At 42.6% G+C, this 15,069-nt stretch overlaps 1 protein-coding gene across 1 annotated transcript in view; it reads left to right on the top strand.

Moving 5' to 3' along the window:
• Positions 1-3,172: 3,172 nt before the first annotated feature.
• Positions 3,173-15,069, top strand: part of ZNF451 (zinc finger protein 451) — a 42,634-nt gene continuing 30,737 nt past the window's right edge. Inside the window, exons 1-3 of the mRNA XM_059830628.1 lie at positions 3,173-3,199; positions 4,034-4,117; positions 14,212-14,295. Of these exons, the coding sequence (XP_059686611.1) occupies positions 4,037-4,117; positions 14,212-14,295 (165 nt within the window). The 5' untranslated portion in view covers positions 3,173-3,199; positions 4,034-4,036. The remainder of the gene's footprint in view (positions 3,200-4,033; positions 4,118-14,211; positions 14,296-15,069) is intronic.

Here is a 15,069-nt window from a genome sequence, read left to right as displayed (position 1 = left end):
CTTCTCTATGAAACAAATTCTGCATAAGAACTTTCCTAAGCTGACCCAAACTGGGAAGCCTGTGCTTTCCCAGGAAGTAGCTGAAATAATACACAAATTTTGGAATTCAGAGTTTTGTTAGCATATTTGAAATGCTGACATGATTGCATGGCAATTCCCTTACTATTTTTTTTCCTTAACTGTATTGTTTAAATACAAGGAGGATATTTGGATGGGTCATTGCAAGAGTAAATGTTTACATGAATTACTGCTGAAAAATTCATACTCAAATGAGTGGCATTTTCATGGGTATCAGAATTTGGAAAAATAATGCCACCTTGCTGTTCTAGTAACTTGTTACTATCGCACCTCATATTATCTATTCTCAAAAATCAAAAGTAAGTAAGTGCAAATGCAAACTACAAACCGAATGGCTGCTATCAACATTCTGTTAGCAAATTTAAGTTATAAATGCAAAATATGAAAGTTTAGGCAGCAACAATGACTTTAATTTTCCAAGTGATAGTCAGGTTTCCATTATTTTAGTAATGAAATAAAACTGCTCAAATCAGTGTTGTTTATACAGTCCAACAATAGTGACTAAGTTGTACAAATTAGTTAATGAGTATATAACTAGTAAATATAACTAGCATCTCAGTATGTCTATCTTCTATCATAAAGCTATTTTTTCATTCATATACGGAAGGAAGCTTAAAACTAACATTGGTAATGGTAACGCTGTGTTTACAAGAAAAATGAGTGCATTAAATTAATGCTGACATTAAATACCACGTTATATGTTATTTCTGATAGTTGTTTATTCACAAAGCTCCCATAACATCAAAATTTAACATGCAACCCCAAATTCTTTCTCTCCTGTGTATACAGGATTTGATAAGCACACACCAGTGAAATGCTTTGTTAGTGTGCAAGCAGCTCTTTTTATATAGACACACAACTCAAAGGTGACATTTATACTGTTCAGCTTACTCAAAGCCAATGCATTGAGTAAACATGATTCATAACCAACTTTTACTTTGGGTGGCTCGAAGTAACATGTGATGAAGCAGGAGAGCAGTAGCAGATAAATAGCAAGAATCGTGGGCATGGGGGCCCAAGTGATGTTTCCTCGATCCTGCCAGTGAGAGGAAATGAGAAGGGCAGTAATAGGACAAGTCAATAACTGGTTGCAGAACTGGTGTTGGTGACAAGGTTTTGATTTGTATGACCATGGGACCCTGCTTGCAGGTCACCGTCTGCCTGAGAGATGAGATACACCTCACTAAGCAGGGCAAAGCTTTTTTTGCCAATAGGGTGGCTGACTGCATAAGGAGGGCTTTAAACCAAGAATGAAGGGAGAGAGAGAGAGTAACCAGCAGCCCTGTGAGGGAATGATGGACATGGTCAAAGAACAAAGGGTATGGGGTGATGTGACAGGAATGGAACACAAAAACAACAAGATGGGGCTTAAGCGGGGTCACCTCCAGCACTTGCGTGTAAGCAAGGAAATGCCTATAAGGCACCATGATGGAGAAATTCCCCAATCCCTTCCTAGGCAGCCAACATGCTGGGGTGCCTCTCTCAAGTGCCTGTATACTAATGCATGCAGCATGGGGAATAAACATCATGAGTTAGTCTGTGTGCAGCTGCAGGGCTACGATCTTGATGGGATCGCAGGGACATGGTAGGATGGCACCCATGACAGGAGCGTTACAATGAAGGGAGACTGGCTCTTTAGGAAGGACAGGCGAGGAAAACAAGGAGGGGAAGTTGCCTTTGATGTGAAAGAGCAGTTGGAGCGCATAGAGATCTGTCTGGGGATGGATGAGGAACCAAATGACAGTTCATGGGGGAGGGTTAAAGAGAAGGCAGGTAAGGGTGACTTTATAGTGGGTGTCCGCTATAGGCCGCCTGACCAGGAAGAACAAGCGGATGAGGTAGGCAGATAGGAGCAGCCTCACGTTCCCAAGCCCTGGTGACAAAAGGAAGACTAGGGGAAATGTGGGCCCATTGCTAAATGAGATGGGTGATGTGGTGACACAGGCCATGGAAAAGGCTAAGTTACTGAATGCCTTCTTTGCCTCAGTCTTTTCTAGTAAAGACTGACTTCCAGGAATCCCAGGTCCCAGAGATCGGCGGGAAGGCTGGACCAAGGGAGATGTACCCTTGGTGGAAGAGGATTGGGTCAGGGATCTCTTAAGCAAACTGGACGTACACAAGTCCACGGGCCCTGATGGGATGCACCCATGAGTGCTGAGGGAGCTGGCAGATGTCATTGCGAGGCCAATCTTGATAATCTTTGATCAATCATGGTGACTAGGAGAGGTGCCTGAGGACTGGAGGAAAGCCAATGTCACCTCCATCTTCAAGAAGGGGAGGAAGGAGGATGCATGGAACTACAGGCCGGTCAGCCTCACCCCGATCCCTGGCAAGGTGATGGGTCAGCTAATCCTGGAAACCATTTCCAGGTCCTTCAGTGACAAGAAAATAATCGGGAGTCGTCAGTATGGCACTACCAAAGGGAAGTCATGCTTGACCAACTTACTAAACCTCTATGATAAACTGATTGGCCTGGTGGATGAGGGGAGAGCAATGGACATTGTCTATCCGGCCTTCACAGGGCCCTTGGCACCGTCTCCCATAAGATCCTCACAGACCAGCTGCTGATGTCTGGGCTGGATAAGCAGTGGGGTGGACCGAAAACCGGCTGACTGAAAACGCCCAGCGACGCGGGGGCAGCGCCCAGCCGCCCGCCGGACCGGCTACCCCGCTGCGGCCGCCCCCGCCGCCTCAGCGCGGCGCTAACGGCCGGGCCCGCGCGCCCTCCTCCCGGGGAGGCGATTTTCCCGCCTTCCCTCCCCCTCCACTGTCAGCCCCAATGGCCGCCAGCCTCCTCCTCCCCCGGAAGCGGCGTGTGGGTTTTCCTCCTTTGGGCAGGAACTCTATGCAACCCAACTGAAGGCGGAAGAGGGGAGGCAGGAAGTTATTGAAGGAAAGGGCCTCGGGGGGCTGCGCCATGGCGTTGTCGCGGTAGCGCCGGCACCTGCCATGGGGGAAGAGGCGGGGGAGCGAGGCGAAGCAGGCGGCAACTACAAATCCCGGCAAGCCGTGCCGCGCTCCCGCCTCACTTCTCCCCTCCCCGCCCCCCCCGGGTTGAAGAGGAAGCGGAGGCGCACGGGGTCGGGGCGTTGGTGTGCCCTCGGGTGCTGGCGGCGGCGGGGTGAGCGGGGCCGGGGCCTGCGGCGGGGCCGGGGCCTTGTGAGGGGCGCGGGGCCGTCGCTTAGCAACCCAGCCCCCGCGGAGCGGCCGGGCGAGGAGCGGGCGCCCGGCGAGGCGGCCGCTTCCTCAGCCGCCGCGGCCGTCCCTTCCACACCCGCCGCCCACCCCCCGGTGTAGCGGCGGGGCGGCCTGGCGGCGGTGTGTGGCGGAGCTGGGGTGTCCGTACGGAGGAGGAAACGTGAGTCAGCAAAGCCGCCCGCTGGGTCCGTGCTGCCGGGGCCGCCCGCGGGCGGGCCGCGGTTCCGCGCCGCTCACCGACATCTTCCGTTTGGGAGGATGGCGCTCGTTTCGAAGCGAGAAGCTCAGCCTTCTGGCTCTGCTGTGGCCCTAAAGTGGCCAAAAGCATCAGGAATACCTGTAGCTGCTAATCACGCCTGAACTCACGCCGCGTCCGTTGCTAAACTGCCCCCTGTTTGTGTTCTAGGGCTGGTAGAGCGCCGTTAGGCTAGAGCTCCGGTCTGCCTCCTGCGAAGGTTGTCACACGTGAGCAGGTTATTGAACTCTGGCGGTACATGGCTGCTGGAGAAGCATAGGTATTGGGATGCTTTGTAGATTAGGCCACGTTTTGCGTATTTGGAAAAATCTGGTGATGTGATTCGAGTCAAAATTGATATCGCTTACTCTGGTGTTACTGATAATTGTCAGGGAATGATATGGAGAAGCTTGTTGAGTGCAGATAGGCTGTAAAGCCAAAGTAGGCATAAAACAGAAAACGCTGTGTAGCTAAAATTACAAAATAAAATGATGAAGCATAATTTGGTTTGTTTCTGTTTAGATAATGGAGTCTCATAGCTCCATCAACATCCACGAGAGTAAATCGTCAACTTCTGAAAGTGAAGATGAGATTGAGTTCATTGGAGTAAGTAGATCTTGAACTGGAAATATATTGCCTGTTACTGTAAATAGGCTCTCAGTAGCCTGGTAAATTAGGAGGGGCTCTTTGTGTACTATGTTGATGACCTTGATTATATTTCAATGGAAAACATTACTTTTGGATTTAAAGATAATTTAATTTGTAAATCTTCGTGGCAGATAAGCTTGTTATCTTAAAGGTTTATCTGCCCTTTCTTTGGAAGGGTATAAGATGATGTCAGTTGGTCCCATAGAGAGAATATAGACTTGAGTATCCCAGCAGGTGAGTGGGGGATTACAGTGATCAATAAGGTGTATGAGAAGTCACTGTAGATGACTCTTCTGGTAATCATATTGCATAGCATTTTGCTTCATGAATAGCTCTGCTGAAGTTAATGGAATAAAGCACTGCTCACTCTGCAAAACAATGTCAAAAACACTATACTTTGTTTAGAAGAAGAGGAAGGAAATAATGTGTTAGAGGCCTTAAACAGTCTTCTCAGATTGTGAAGCACTATATAGTAACTACAGTACAACGCCTAGTCTAATGCTGACATGTGGCTCGTGTGAATGTAACTTTAGGACACTTACATCTGTTGAATATCCAAGAAAAGCAGAACGTTTTTCATGCTGACTGTGTTCTGGCCTCAATCCGTCATCAGTGAAGTGAAGTAGTGCTGGATGGCAGGGATACATGCAAGAACAGAAAGATGATTTTCCCTAAGGAACAAGTCATGCGAATAAGATCAAGTGGTTAATTGATGCTAGAACTAATAATGGCTTGTTTCCTATGGATTTGTCTCATTTTTAATGCTGAACAATAACTAGATGTTTGGGGTTTTTTTTTCTGTTTTGTATGGTGTTTGATTCTGTTAAGTTCAATGTACAGACTTTTTCTGCAGGGGTATTTAGGTGCTCAAGTATGAGGAGCGTATACTTTCATGAAAATCATAAGCAGTTGATTTTTTCTGAGACTTCTTTGTCTTTTAGTTGATTTGGTCAAAATTGACTAGCGAGTTGAGAGTTCATTATATACACACACAAGCGTTCACGTAAAGCGTGATTGTATAAGCTTCATTTTCTTGAAACGCTGGGCAAAAAATGAGGAAGCTAGTATAGCTTTGAATGTGTAATGATTGAAGGGCTGCTGAAGCACCAACAGCAGTAATTGAAAGAAAAGAGACTTGCTAAAATCAACGCTTCTGCTACCTTTTTTTCCTTGGTTTCGCCTGTGGATAATATGGAGCCTTTGTGGTCCCAGTGATGATTCCTTCTGAGAGAGGCTGCTATATATAGGAAGATGGCTATGCTTAAGCTTGTTTGTGCAGGATTGGTATCTTGGGGTGAGGAGCTTACTGTTGTCAAGGGGAAAGGTGTGTGACACTGGCCATCACCTGATGTCAGCAATGTGTCCTCAGATCTCCCGTTTGCCCCTCTCTGAGTGAGGGTGAACTTGGATTTAGCAAAAGGATTTCTAAACTATTTGGCTAGCTTTAGATCATAGTTTCCATATAATAATGTGTGTGACTAGAAGTGTATAGGCTTCATAAATGTTGTGTGTGAATGCTACCTGATCATCCAAGTACTATTTTCTGCATGTCCTGAGGACCCAGGTGGTACTGTATAAATTGAGTTAGAGAAGCCACTTGGATATCTCAACTTGTGCTCATTTTGATAGAAAACAAACGGTTGTAGGCCATATGATCTCTTGTGTTGTTCTTCCCCCCTCAAAAAAAAAAGTTGTGTGGGTTTTTTTGTTTGTTTTGGGGGGGTTGGGGTTTTTTGTGTTGTTTTTTTTTTCCATTTCATTCACTCATCTTTAGGGTGTTTCAATTCTCACTGTAGGACTATGACAAAAAGTCCTCATTTGATGGAGCAAAAGCAACCTCTGGAGTTTTTGAGTTTTTACCGTCAGATTCACCTTCATTCAGGAAACTTACACTGTTCTTCTATAATTTCCCACCTTTTAGTTCTGCATTTCAACATATTTTGTCCACTTAAAATCATTACATTCTAAGTTTTACATACCAGCAGAAAAATACAATTAACTCTGCAATGCAAGCCATTGTTCCTCATGGCTTAATTTCTTAGGATAGGATGGTCTGGCCCCCATTCTGTTTCCTTGGGAAGGGCAAGGCAAGAGCGAAGATATTCACAGGTTTAATGGGGTCTATAGGACTTAAGTAGACAGATTATTCAAGTTGCTACAGTCTGCACTGAAAGCATTGGAATCCTGAATTGTTTTGTTTGTTGGGTTTTTTTAATAGTATCAATCCACTCATTTTTTTCTGACTAATTTCTTTAAAGATGAGGCTCATCATTATGCTGCTCTTTTAAAATATGTAAGTTATTCCTGATAAAGTTGGTGGCTTTCCTAGGCAGGGGCTCTTCTTACCTTTGTTACTCCATGTGGGACCTCAAAATAATATATAATTTTATAAAGTGTTTAAATACATCCTGACTCCTCTGTCGTGTTACAGTGGCAAACACTGTTAAGGAGGGTATTTGTGTTTATTTTCTGTAAACATTTGTTAAGTACATATAAAGATTATGTACTCAAAATAGAACTCAACTAGAAAATTTAAGATCTATGTATTTAAAAATTACTTTCATTTTCTGATGCAGTGTTACATTTATGCCCAGTTTTCTTCACTATTGGTGATTTTTATTTAAAAAGTCTGAATTCAAAGGAAAAACATACTTCCATAGGCCCTGGCTTATTCAATAATGAGCTCTAAATTTATTTCAATTTGAGATCCAGGAAAACCAAACATACTTCATACACTTTGCAACTTTTCCTTTTTACAATGTTTTGGCTGCACTTTGTAACAAAAGAAACAGCCCCTTTCTGTCCTGGAAGAGTTGGAGCAGCCACTTACTTTCTTGCAAGTGAATATTTGTCTTTATTTCAAACCTGAAGGGGATTTATGGCCTATTTTGGGAACCGATGAGATTACAAAAATTTATGTCTTAAAAACAATTGCAGTTCTTTGAGTTCCTACGGAGGTCTTAAGGAACACGTAGAGTTTTTGGGTTTCCTTGTAATTGTTGTTTTCCAATAAAAATGATATCTGAAGAACACTTGGCCGTGGGATATACCAAAATCAAGTGCTTTGCTGAAACATGATAGTTACTACTAGAATGTTTTGTTTCCTTTCCCCCCGAGATGTTAAATACTACATATACAGACTCGAGTATTTGTATCTCTGGCTTTCAGTTCCATCATAGCAGGAACAGAATAGAATTGTAGAGGTGTTATGAAGCATCTCTGAAGCAGGACTTTGATTTTTCTTCCTAATCCAAGTCAGCCAAGCACTTGGATTTTTGTATTTGCTACGTTACAGAAATCAAAACTTGCTAAGTGCATGTTGGTCCACAACGTTAGTCAGTTACTTGGCAGTCTTAAAGTTGGAAATCTGCTGGGACAAAGATTTAGAGCACAAATAGTACAACTTTTGCAGATGTTTTATTTTAATGTAAGCTTGTTCTAAGATAATTAATAAGTATGTTTACACGTGTATACACAATTATACTTGTATAATTATTTTGTCAGATACGTTAAGTCTGTGGTCACATATGTTGAAAGCTAGTTTCATGCTTTCTGTATGCTAGTGTGTGTCTAATTATGCAAAAGATTAATTGTGCTGTTTAAGTAACCTGGCTATTTGGTCTGAATGCATGTAAAGCTAAAAACTGAACAAACCAAAAATCTTACATGATGTGTCAGTGGACTTGTTAGCTAGGCCTGATTCCCCAAGATTGATTGAAATGAGGGAGGGGAAGAAAGTGAGACCACAGTTTAGGACTTTCTGATAAAACTTCTGGAGGCAGTAAAAATGAGCTTCACAGAACGCCGTGAGAAGAAACTGTCCTTGGAGATGAATATGAGGCTCCATCTTTATCAGCCACCAGTTAAACAGATTTGATTCTATTAACTGTTACAATTGGTATTTTGCATAGCATAGTGAAATTGCAGTTTTGTTGATTTAATGCTGATGCTTTCAACCAAAGCTATGAATAACAGCAGACACCACAGCTGCCTGGAAACTCAAAAGATAATTTTCTATCAGTTGAAAGCTAGAAATTCTTCTAGTAACCGAAATAGCTGTGATTTAGTCATTGGTTTATTGCTCAGTGGAGTGGCTCTTGGTTGGTTAGAAGAGTGGCTTTCAAAGATTGTTTAGAGCAGTAATTGAGAAATGGAGGGGGGCGGGGGTTGTTTGGGTTTTCTGAATGCAAAGCATCTGCTTATAAGATGTGAAGACTGAGCATATCTTAGTACTGAGCATTCATGGCTTTCTGGGTGCCAAGTATGCCAGTATAGTCAGCTAGAGAGGCCACAACTTTCAGCTGTTTGTTGCGTGCTTGTCCATGTTGTTTCTACTGTAATCTCACGCTCTTGTGTGCCAAGATACTTTTTAGCTGGTGGTGTTCATCTTGTGGGGAGATAAAGAGTTGGATGAAGCAAACTTGTCCTCGGCTTCTTAACTCTCCTACAGTGATGGAATCCTCAGGGTTGGCACTATCTTTGCATTATGTTACTATTTAGTTTTACCAGTTGGAAAAAATAAAGTAATTAAACTTCTCTTAACTTTCGGTTTGGGGCTGATGCTGTGTGGCAGTGAAACAACAGAGCAAAAGCTAAATTCCTGCTGTTGGGAACTTTCCCTCCATGTGGTACTGGAGTATTAATTTGGAAAGTTTGCTAGCAATACCTGCTCTCTCTTGCTGGAAAAAGGACTTATTTCACCCGGCACCACTTTTCCAATCAAGATTTAAAATATAGGAAGTCCATCTGAAGCTATGGCTTGCATGAAATTCTCAGAAGGTGTCTGTGAACTTTTAAAGGGGAGAGTAGTCCTAGACTCAGTCTCCCTCCATGAGGATGTTTTTTAACCTGGGCCACTGAATAAAGAGGCTTTTGAACTTCCACTTTGATTTTGGTATCAACACCTTTCGGCAGAGAGGAGCACTGCTGTCAGGGTGAGCCCAGGCTGAAGTCACTGTCTCTTTAGAAGTAGTGTTTGGAGTATTTTCTATGTAATGGCACTCAGCTGGCATGGATCTAAACCAGTGTTGTGACATTTAATGATGGCTTTTAATCAAGGCTTCTCATATATTGACTTAAGCACTTGCTGAGTGTATATACTTGGGATAGGTTTATACTGTTTTCCCCAATTCTTACACTTTCTGAAAATCTTCTGTAGCACATATTAGTTCTTGATCAGACCCAGGATTGAGGTTCTTACACTCTTAATTTCAGTATATTTTTTTTTAATCTTCATCTAAAGGTTAAACTTCCAACCAATGAAACACAAACTAGCCTAAATAAATGCTACGTTTGGGACTTGCATTATTATTCAGGAGTGTATATAGGCAGATGGTGTGGTGGTTTGTTTGTTTTTTTTCCTCCCCATTTTATTTTTGTGGAAAATAAGGGTGTGTATCTTTGAGGAGTCATTTTAAAGAATTACCGTTTTGCATTTGTGTTCAAATTGGAATGCAACCCAAAAAATAGTACATTAAAATTGTGTAGTAAGAGGCACAGAATTTGGAAGGAAAAAAGAACGCTTCATGTATGCAAACAACATTTAAATGAGTATTACTTGTGTTAAATTGAATTTACTGTTCTGGTCACTAGAACTTCCTAGGCTTGAAAGCAAGTTACTCAGCTTTTCAGCTCTTAATTTCCTAGTTGCTGAAGGCAGGGAATATCTAAACAAAAATAAGGAAAATCTCTGTATTTGAAGAAGCTACGGCTGTTAGGATCAGAGTTGAACATTTCAAAACCCATTAGTGAACTGATTGGTCAGTCAGATGGTCTGAGTGTGTCTTTGAACTGTTACTTGTTAACCCCTGTTGTTTATTAAAGATTTAATTTCTTATAAGTTTATAGAGGTCAGTTTCTACAAAAGCAAATCTGTCATGATTTTTTTTAGATTTCGTTTAGAAAACCATGTTCTCTTTATTTAATCATAAAAAGTTAAGAACTCCTTTAGGGTAATTTGAGGCCTGCAGCTTGATTCATACAAACTTTTGTCATCTATCCAAGATCTCATCCCTCTTCCTCCCCAGTGAGACAATGAGAACTGTTTATGCCTGGCCTGCTGAACAGCTTTACAGCCTTGAAAGGTGGAAGAATGTAAAGAATGAGATGCAGTAAGGACAGCAGAGAGAATTGCCTGCTGCTGTTCTTTCCACTACTTCTCATGAGGCAATAAATCTCCCTAGCCTGCCCTAGTTGTTTGGTTGATAAGATCTTGAGGACACTGTCAAATATATGGCAGAGATGGTGGATATAGTACTGCACCTCTTAAAGAATTTAGTCTGCTGACTATCGTAAGTCCTTCTTCTACCTGGAAAACTCAACTTTCTAACAAATAAAGAATACCTTTGGAGTATAAAACAGGTCTGTGGTATCTGGCAGCAATATTGCAGTTTAGTCAAAACCTCTGTCGTACAATGTTGATGGCATTGCATGTACAGACTTAAAAAAAACAAAAACAAAACAAAAAAAAAAAAAAGAAAAAAAAGCCACATCACCCCAACAACTACCCCCCTCACTACCAAAAACTTAAACTGTCTTTGGTTTTGGTTTATTTACTTTGAGGTTAGATAATAACTTTCAGAATTTGGATGGGAAACTTCTTATGGCATGTGGAGATTCTAGTTAACTTTGCCTCTCACTGAAGATATGTACACATGGGACCATGGATGTAAGTTAGTCACTAGGAATATTTTTGTTTGGTGTATGTAGACTTACTCATCCTATTTCATGTTCATTATACTGACTATTTAGTTGGCATGTGATAATATTGTAGCGTGATACAGGGTTTTTTTTTTTCAGATTATATGGACATAATGCTTCTTTTTTTGCTTTTAAAAACTAAAGACTTGTCACAGTGAGTGTGGATGGAGCTCCAGACATTGTTTTGTATGTCTTGTTTAAAAAAAACTTACAACCTATGTGCTTAGTTTGGGTTGCTGATTTTAATTTTTCTTCTCTGTTTGCTTTTTCATGTTTGTGCCAACATTCTGCTATCTACCAGAAGCTTGTAGTAGAAATCTTAAAATTTATATGAATGGAGAGTGAATGGGAATATACACACATACGTGCACATGTGTGGAAGCACCAGACAGAATGAAAAAAAGGAGGCATATGAAGGCATGTAATTCAAATGGTGTTGATACTACCTAGACTAGCAGGTCATTGAGGTCACAGACCATCTGCATGAAGTTTCTGAAGGCAGTCAGATCAGGAAAGCAAGGGACAGCATTCACACAAATTAAAACCAAGGCTTGAACCATTAAAAGAATGTAGAAGACAAAGAACAGGGCTAAAGCCTTAAGACATCCTAAGGAGAAGACAAAAATAATCAGTAACCTTTAGTGACTCACAGAGAAGGGGTAGCATGGAAAGAGACAAAAGATCAGAAATATGCAGAAGGAGCATATGGCTGCAAAGCTAGGAAGAATAGAGAAGATCTAAGTACTTGTTCATAGCCAGGGTCCTTTGTCCTCCATATCACCGCATGGAATCCTGACCAGGCTTCCTGGATGCATATCTTTGCAACTGAATGCTGAACAGACCATTTGGACCTGTGTCTTTGTGCTTTTGAGTATGTGGTGTGAATGGGTGAAATGTGTTTGCTTTTAAAATAAAATTACCTCCCCCTCATTGTAATTCCAATACAGAGAAGACACTTGTAACCTGCTTAGGGAATATGTGCTCAGAAAGGAGTAGCCTTCAAGGCTCAAATGTGTATGAAACTGTTTCCCACTATCTTAATATTTGAAATGCCTAAGGAGTTTAATTTCTTTTTGTATTGGGTCTGGCTGAGATGGAGTTAATTTTCCCCATAGCAGCCTTCAAAATGCTGTGCTTTGTATTGGTAACTAGAAGGGTGTTGATAACACACCAGTGTTTTGCTACTGCTGAGCAGTGCTTGCACAGCATCAAGGCTGTCTCTCCAACATCTCCCCCTTCATTAGTAGGCTGGGGGTGGGCAAGATCTTGGGAGGGAACATAGCCAGGACAGCTGACCCAAACTGACCGAAGGGATATTCCATACCAGATGATGTCTGCTCAGCAATAAAAGCTAAGAGAAGAGGGGAGGGACACACATTCATTATTACGACATTTGTCTTGTGGAGCAATTGCTACGTGTACTGTGGATGAGGGAAAGGCTGTCAACGTTGTCTGCCTGGACTTTAGTAAAGCCTTCGACACTGTCTCCAACAGTATTCTCCTGGAGAAGCTGGCGAATCGTGGCTTAGACAGGTACGTTCTTTACTGGGTAAAAAACTGGCTGGACGGCCGAGCCCAGAGAGTTGTGGTGAATGGAGCGAAATCCAGTTGGCAGCCGGTCACAAGCGGAGTCCCCCAGGGCTCAGTTTTGGGGCAAGTTTTGTTTGATATTTTTATCAATGATCTGGATGAGGGGATGGAGTGCTCCCTCAGCAAGTTTGCAGATGACACCAAGTTGGGTGGGAGTGTTGATCTGCTGGAGGGTCGGAAGGCTCTGCAGAGGGGTCTGGACAGGCTGGATGGATGGGCCCAGGCCAACTGTATGAGGTTCAACAAGGCCAAGTGCCGGGTCCTGCACTTGGGTCACAACAACCACATGCAACGCTACAGGCTTGGGGACGAGTGGCTGGAAAGCTGCCCTGCAGAAAAGGACCTGGGGGTGTTGGTTGACAGGCGGCTGAAGATGAGCCAGCAGTGTGCCCAGGTGGCCAAGAAGGCCAATGGCATCCTGGCCTGTACCAGAAATAGTGTGGCCAGCAGGAGTGGGGAGGTGATGGTGCCCCTGTACTCGGCGCTGGTGAGGCCGCACCTCGAATCCTGTGTTCAGTTTTGGGCCCCTCACTACAAGAAGGACATTGAGGTGCTGGAGTGTGTCCAGAGAAGGGCGACGAAGCTGGTGAGGGGTCTGGAGCACAAGTCTTATGAGGAACAGCTGAGGGAGCTGGGGTTGTTCAGTCTGGAGAAGAGGAGGCTGAGGGGAGACCTTACCACTCTCTACAACTACCTGAAAGGGCGTTGCAGAGAAGTGGGTGTTGGTCTCTTCTCCCAAGTGATGAGTGACAGGACAAGAGGAAATGGCCTCAAATTGCACCAGGAGAGGTTCAGGCTGGATATTAGGAAAAATTTCTTTACTGAGAGAGTGGTGAAGCATTGGAACAGGCTGCCCAGGGAGGTGGTGGAGTCACCCTCCCTGGAGGTATTCAAGGAACGTGTGGACGAGGCATTGTGGGACATGGTTTAGTGGGCATGGTGGTGTTGATAGTTGATGGTTGGACTTGATGATCTTACAGGTCTTTTCCAACCTTAGTGATTCTGTGATTCTGAAGCCCTGCTTCCCAGGAAGTGGCTGGACATCGCCTGCTGATGGGAAGCAGAGAATAAATCTTTTGTTTTCCTTTGCTTCCATGTGCGGCCTTTGCTTTTGCTTTATTAAACTGCCTTTATCTTGACCCATGAGTTTTTTCCATCTTATTTTCTCCCCACCCTGTCCTGCTGAGGAGGGGAGTGATAAAGCAGCTTGATGGGCACCTGGCATCTAGCCAAGGTCAACCCACCACACTTAGGTGGTGTTTTTTGTGTCTTTTAAAAACAAACAAAAAAACCCCAAAACAAACTCCGAAAAAACATTTAGCATTGCTTAGTGAAATCTAAGACTGTTCCTCTCGTGGTAACAGCCTGCTACCCTATTACCATTGAATTAATGGCACAGGTTGAGTATCTTCTAAAATGTAGATTTAAGTTGATTGAGAAGGTGGAGAATATAAGGTTATTAAGAAAGCCAAGACGGTTAATTTGGTATTTTTTTTTCCTACTTGATATCTGTATGTTAAGTTGATATTTTAATTATTTGTGAATACTTATTTATTTGCATGTTTTACCAGTTTTGTTGATTAGTCTCTTAAGTGGAAAAGTTGCCATACAGGATTTTCATTACTGCATTCTCTCAAAACCTTAGTGAAATTTTCCTTCAGGTTTTGCTAATGTTGACATTGTGCTGTAATGCATGCAATGTTTTATCTCTGAGTTGGACAATTTAATGCTTTTGTGTGTGTGTTTTTAACGCTTCTTTTCAGGAAGGACCTTTAAGACCTGTACTTGAATGCATTGATCTTGTCAGTAGTGAGGATGAAGAACCTAACAGCAGTTCTTATGTTCACGTGAGTATGTTGTAATGTATTTTGGGACTCCTTGATTGAATAAAATAATTGGTCTCCTGTATTTTTTTTTCCCATCAGTTACTCCTAACAAAAAAGCTTGTTAGGGGTATTTTTAACAAATAATAAATAAATAACCCAACTTGAAACTCTTTTCATTTTTACCTACTGGTGAGTGTAAGGCAAGAATGCCAACACCTCATTTTTTTTGAGAGCCATTTTTTGCCTTTTTGAAATGGATTTGGAACTTGTATTTGGCTTTCAGTGGTTTTAGCAATTGTGTTGAAGAAAAATGTCACTTTACAAGCAACCTCAGAAGTCAGTGTGTTCAGTCTCTAGCCTGCAAATGTATCTGGCCTAGTCCCAGGCCTCTTCCTTCTAAAATAACTTTTTTAAGAGCAGTTTATAGGTTGGAGGACTTTATTCTGCTGACAACCTGGTCTTAACTCAGCCTCATTCTTCATAATCTGTCCTAAGAATTTATGAGTCAGAAGCAGGCTGGTCAATTTATGTATCCCCCAAGCTTATTGTGCCTACTCTGCAGGGCCTTTGAGAGGGACAGTGACTGACAGTGACTCTGCTAGAGTTGTTTTTGGCAGCAGTGGCCATCTCTTGACTTCTGTTTTCCACTGTTGCTATAGATGATGTGTGTAATAAACCTGGTTCTTAAGGAAAGGTGGGTCTTCTGTACATGCGCAAGCTCACTCCACAGTGATGATTGCTAGAGCTGATCGTGTAGCAGGAGCAAACTACAGTGTATGGCCTATCCCTATGGTA

Source organism: Gavia stellata, chromosome 2 (genome assembly GCF_030936135.1).
Source record: "Gavia stellata isolate bGavSte3 chromosome 2, bGavSte3.hap2, whole genome shotgun sequence".
Taxonomy (NCBI): domain Eukaryota; kingdom Metazoa; phylum Chordata; class Aves; order Gaviiformes; family Gaviidae; genus Gavia; species Gavia stellata.
The sequence above is the reverse complement of the archived record's forward strand: the minus strand, read 5'-3'. Positions and strand labels throughout refer to the sequence as shown.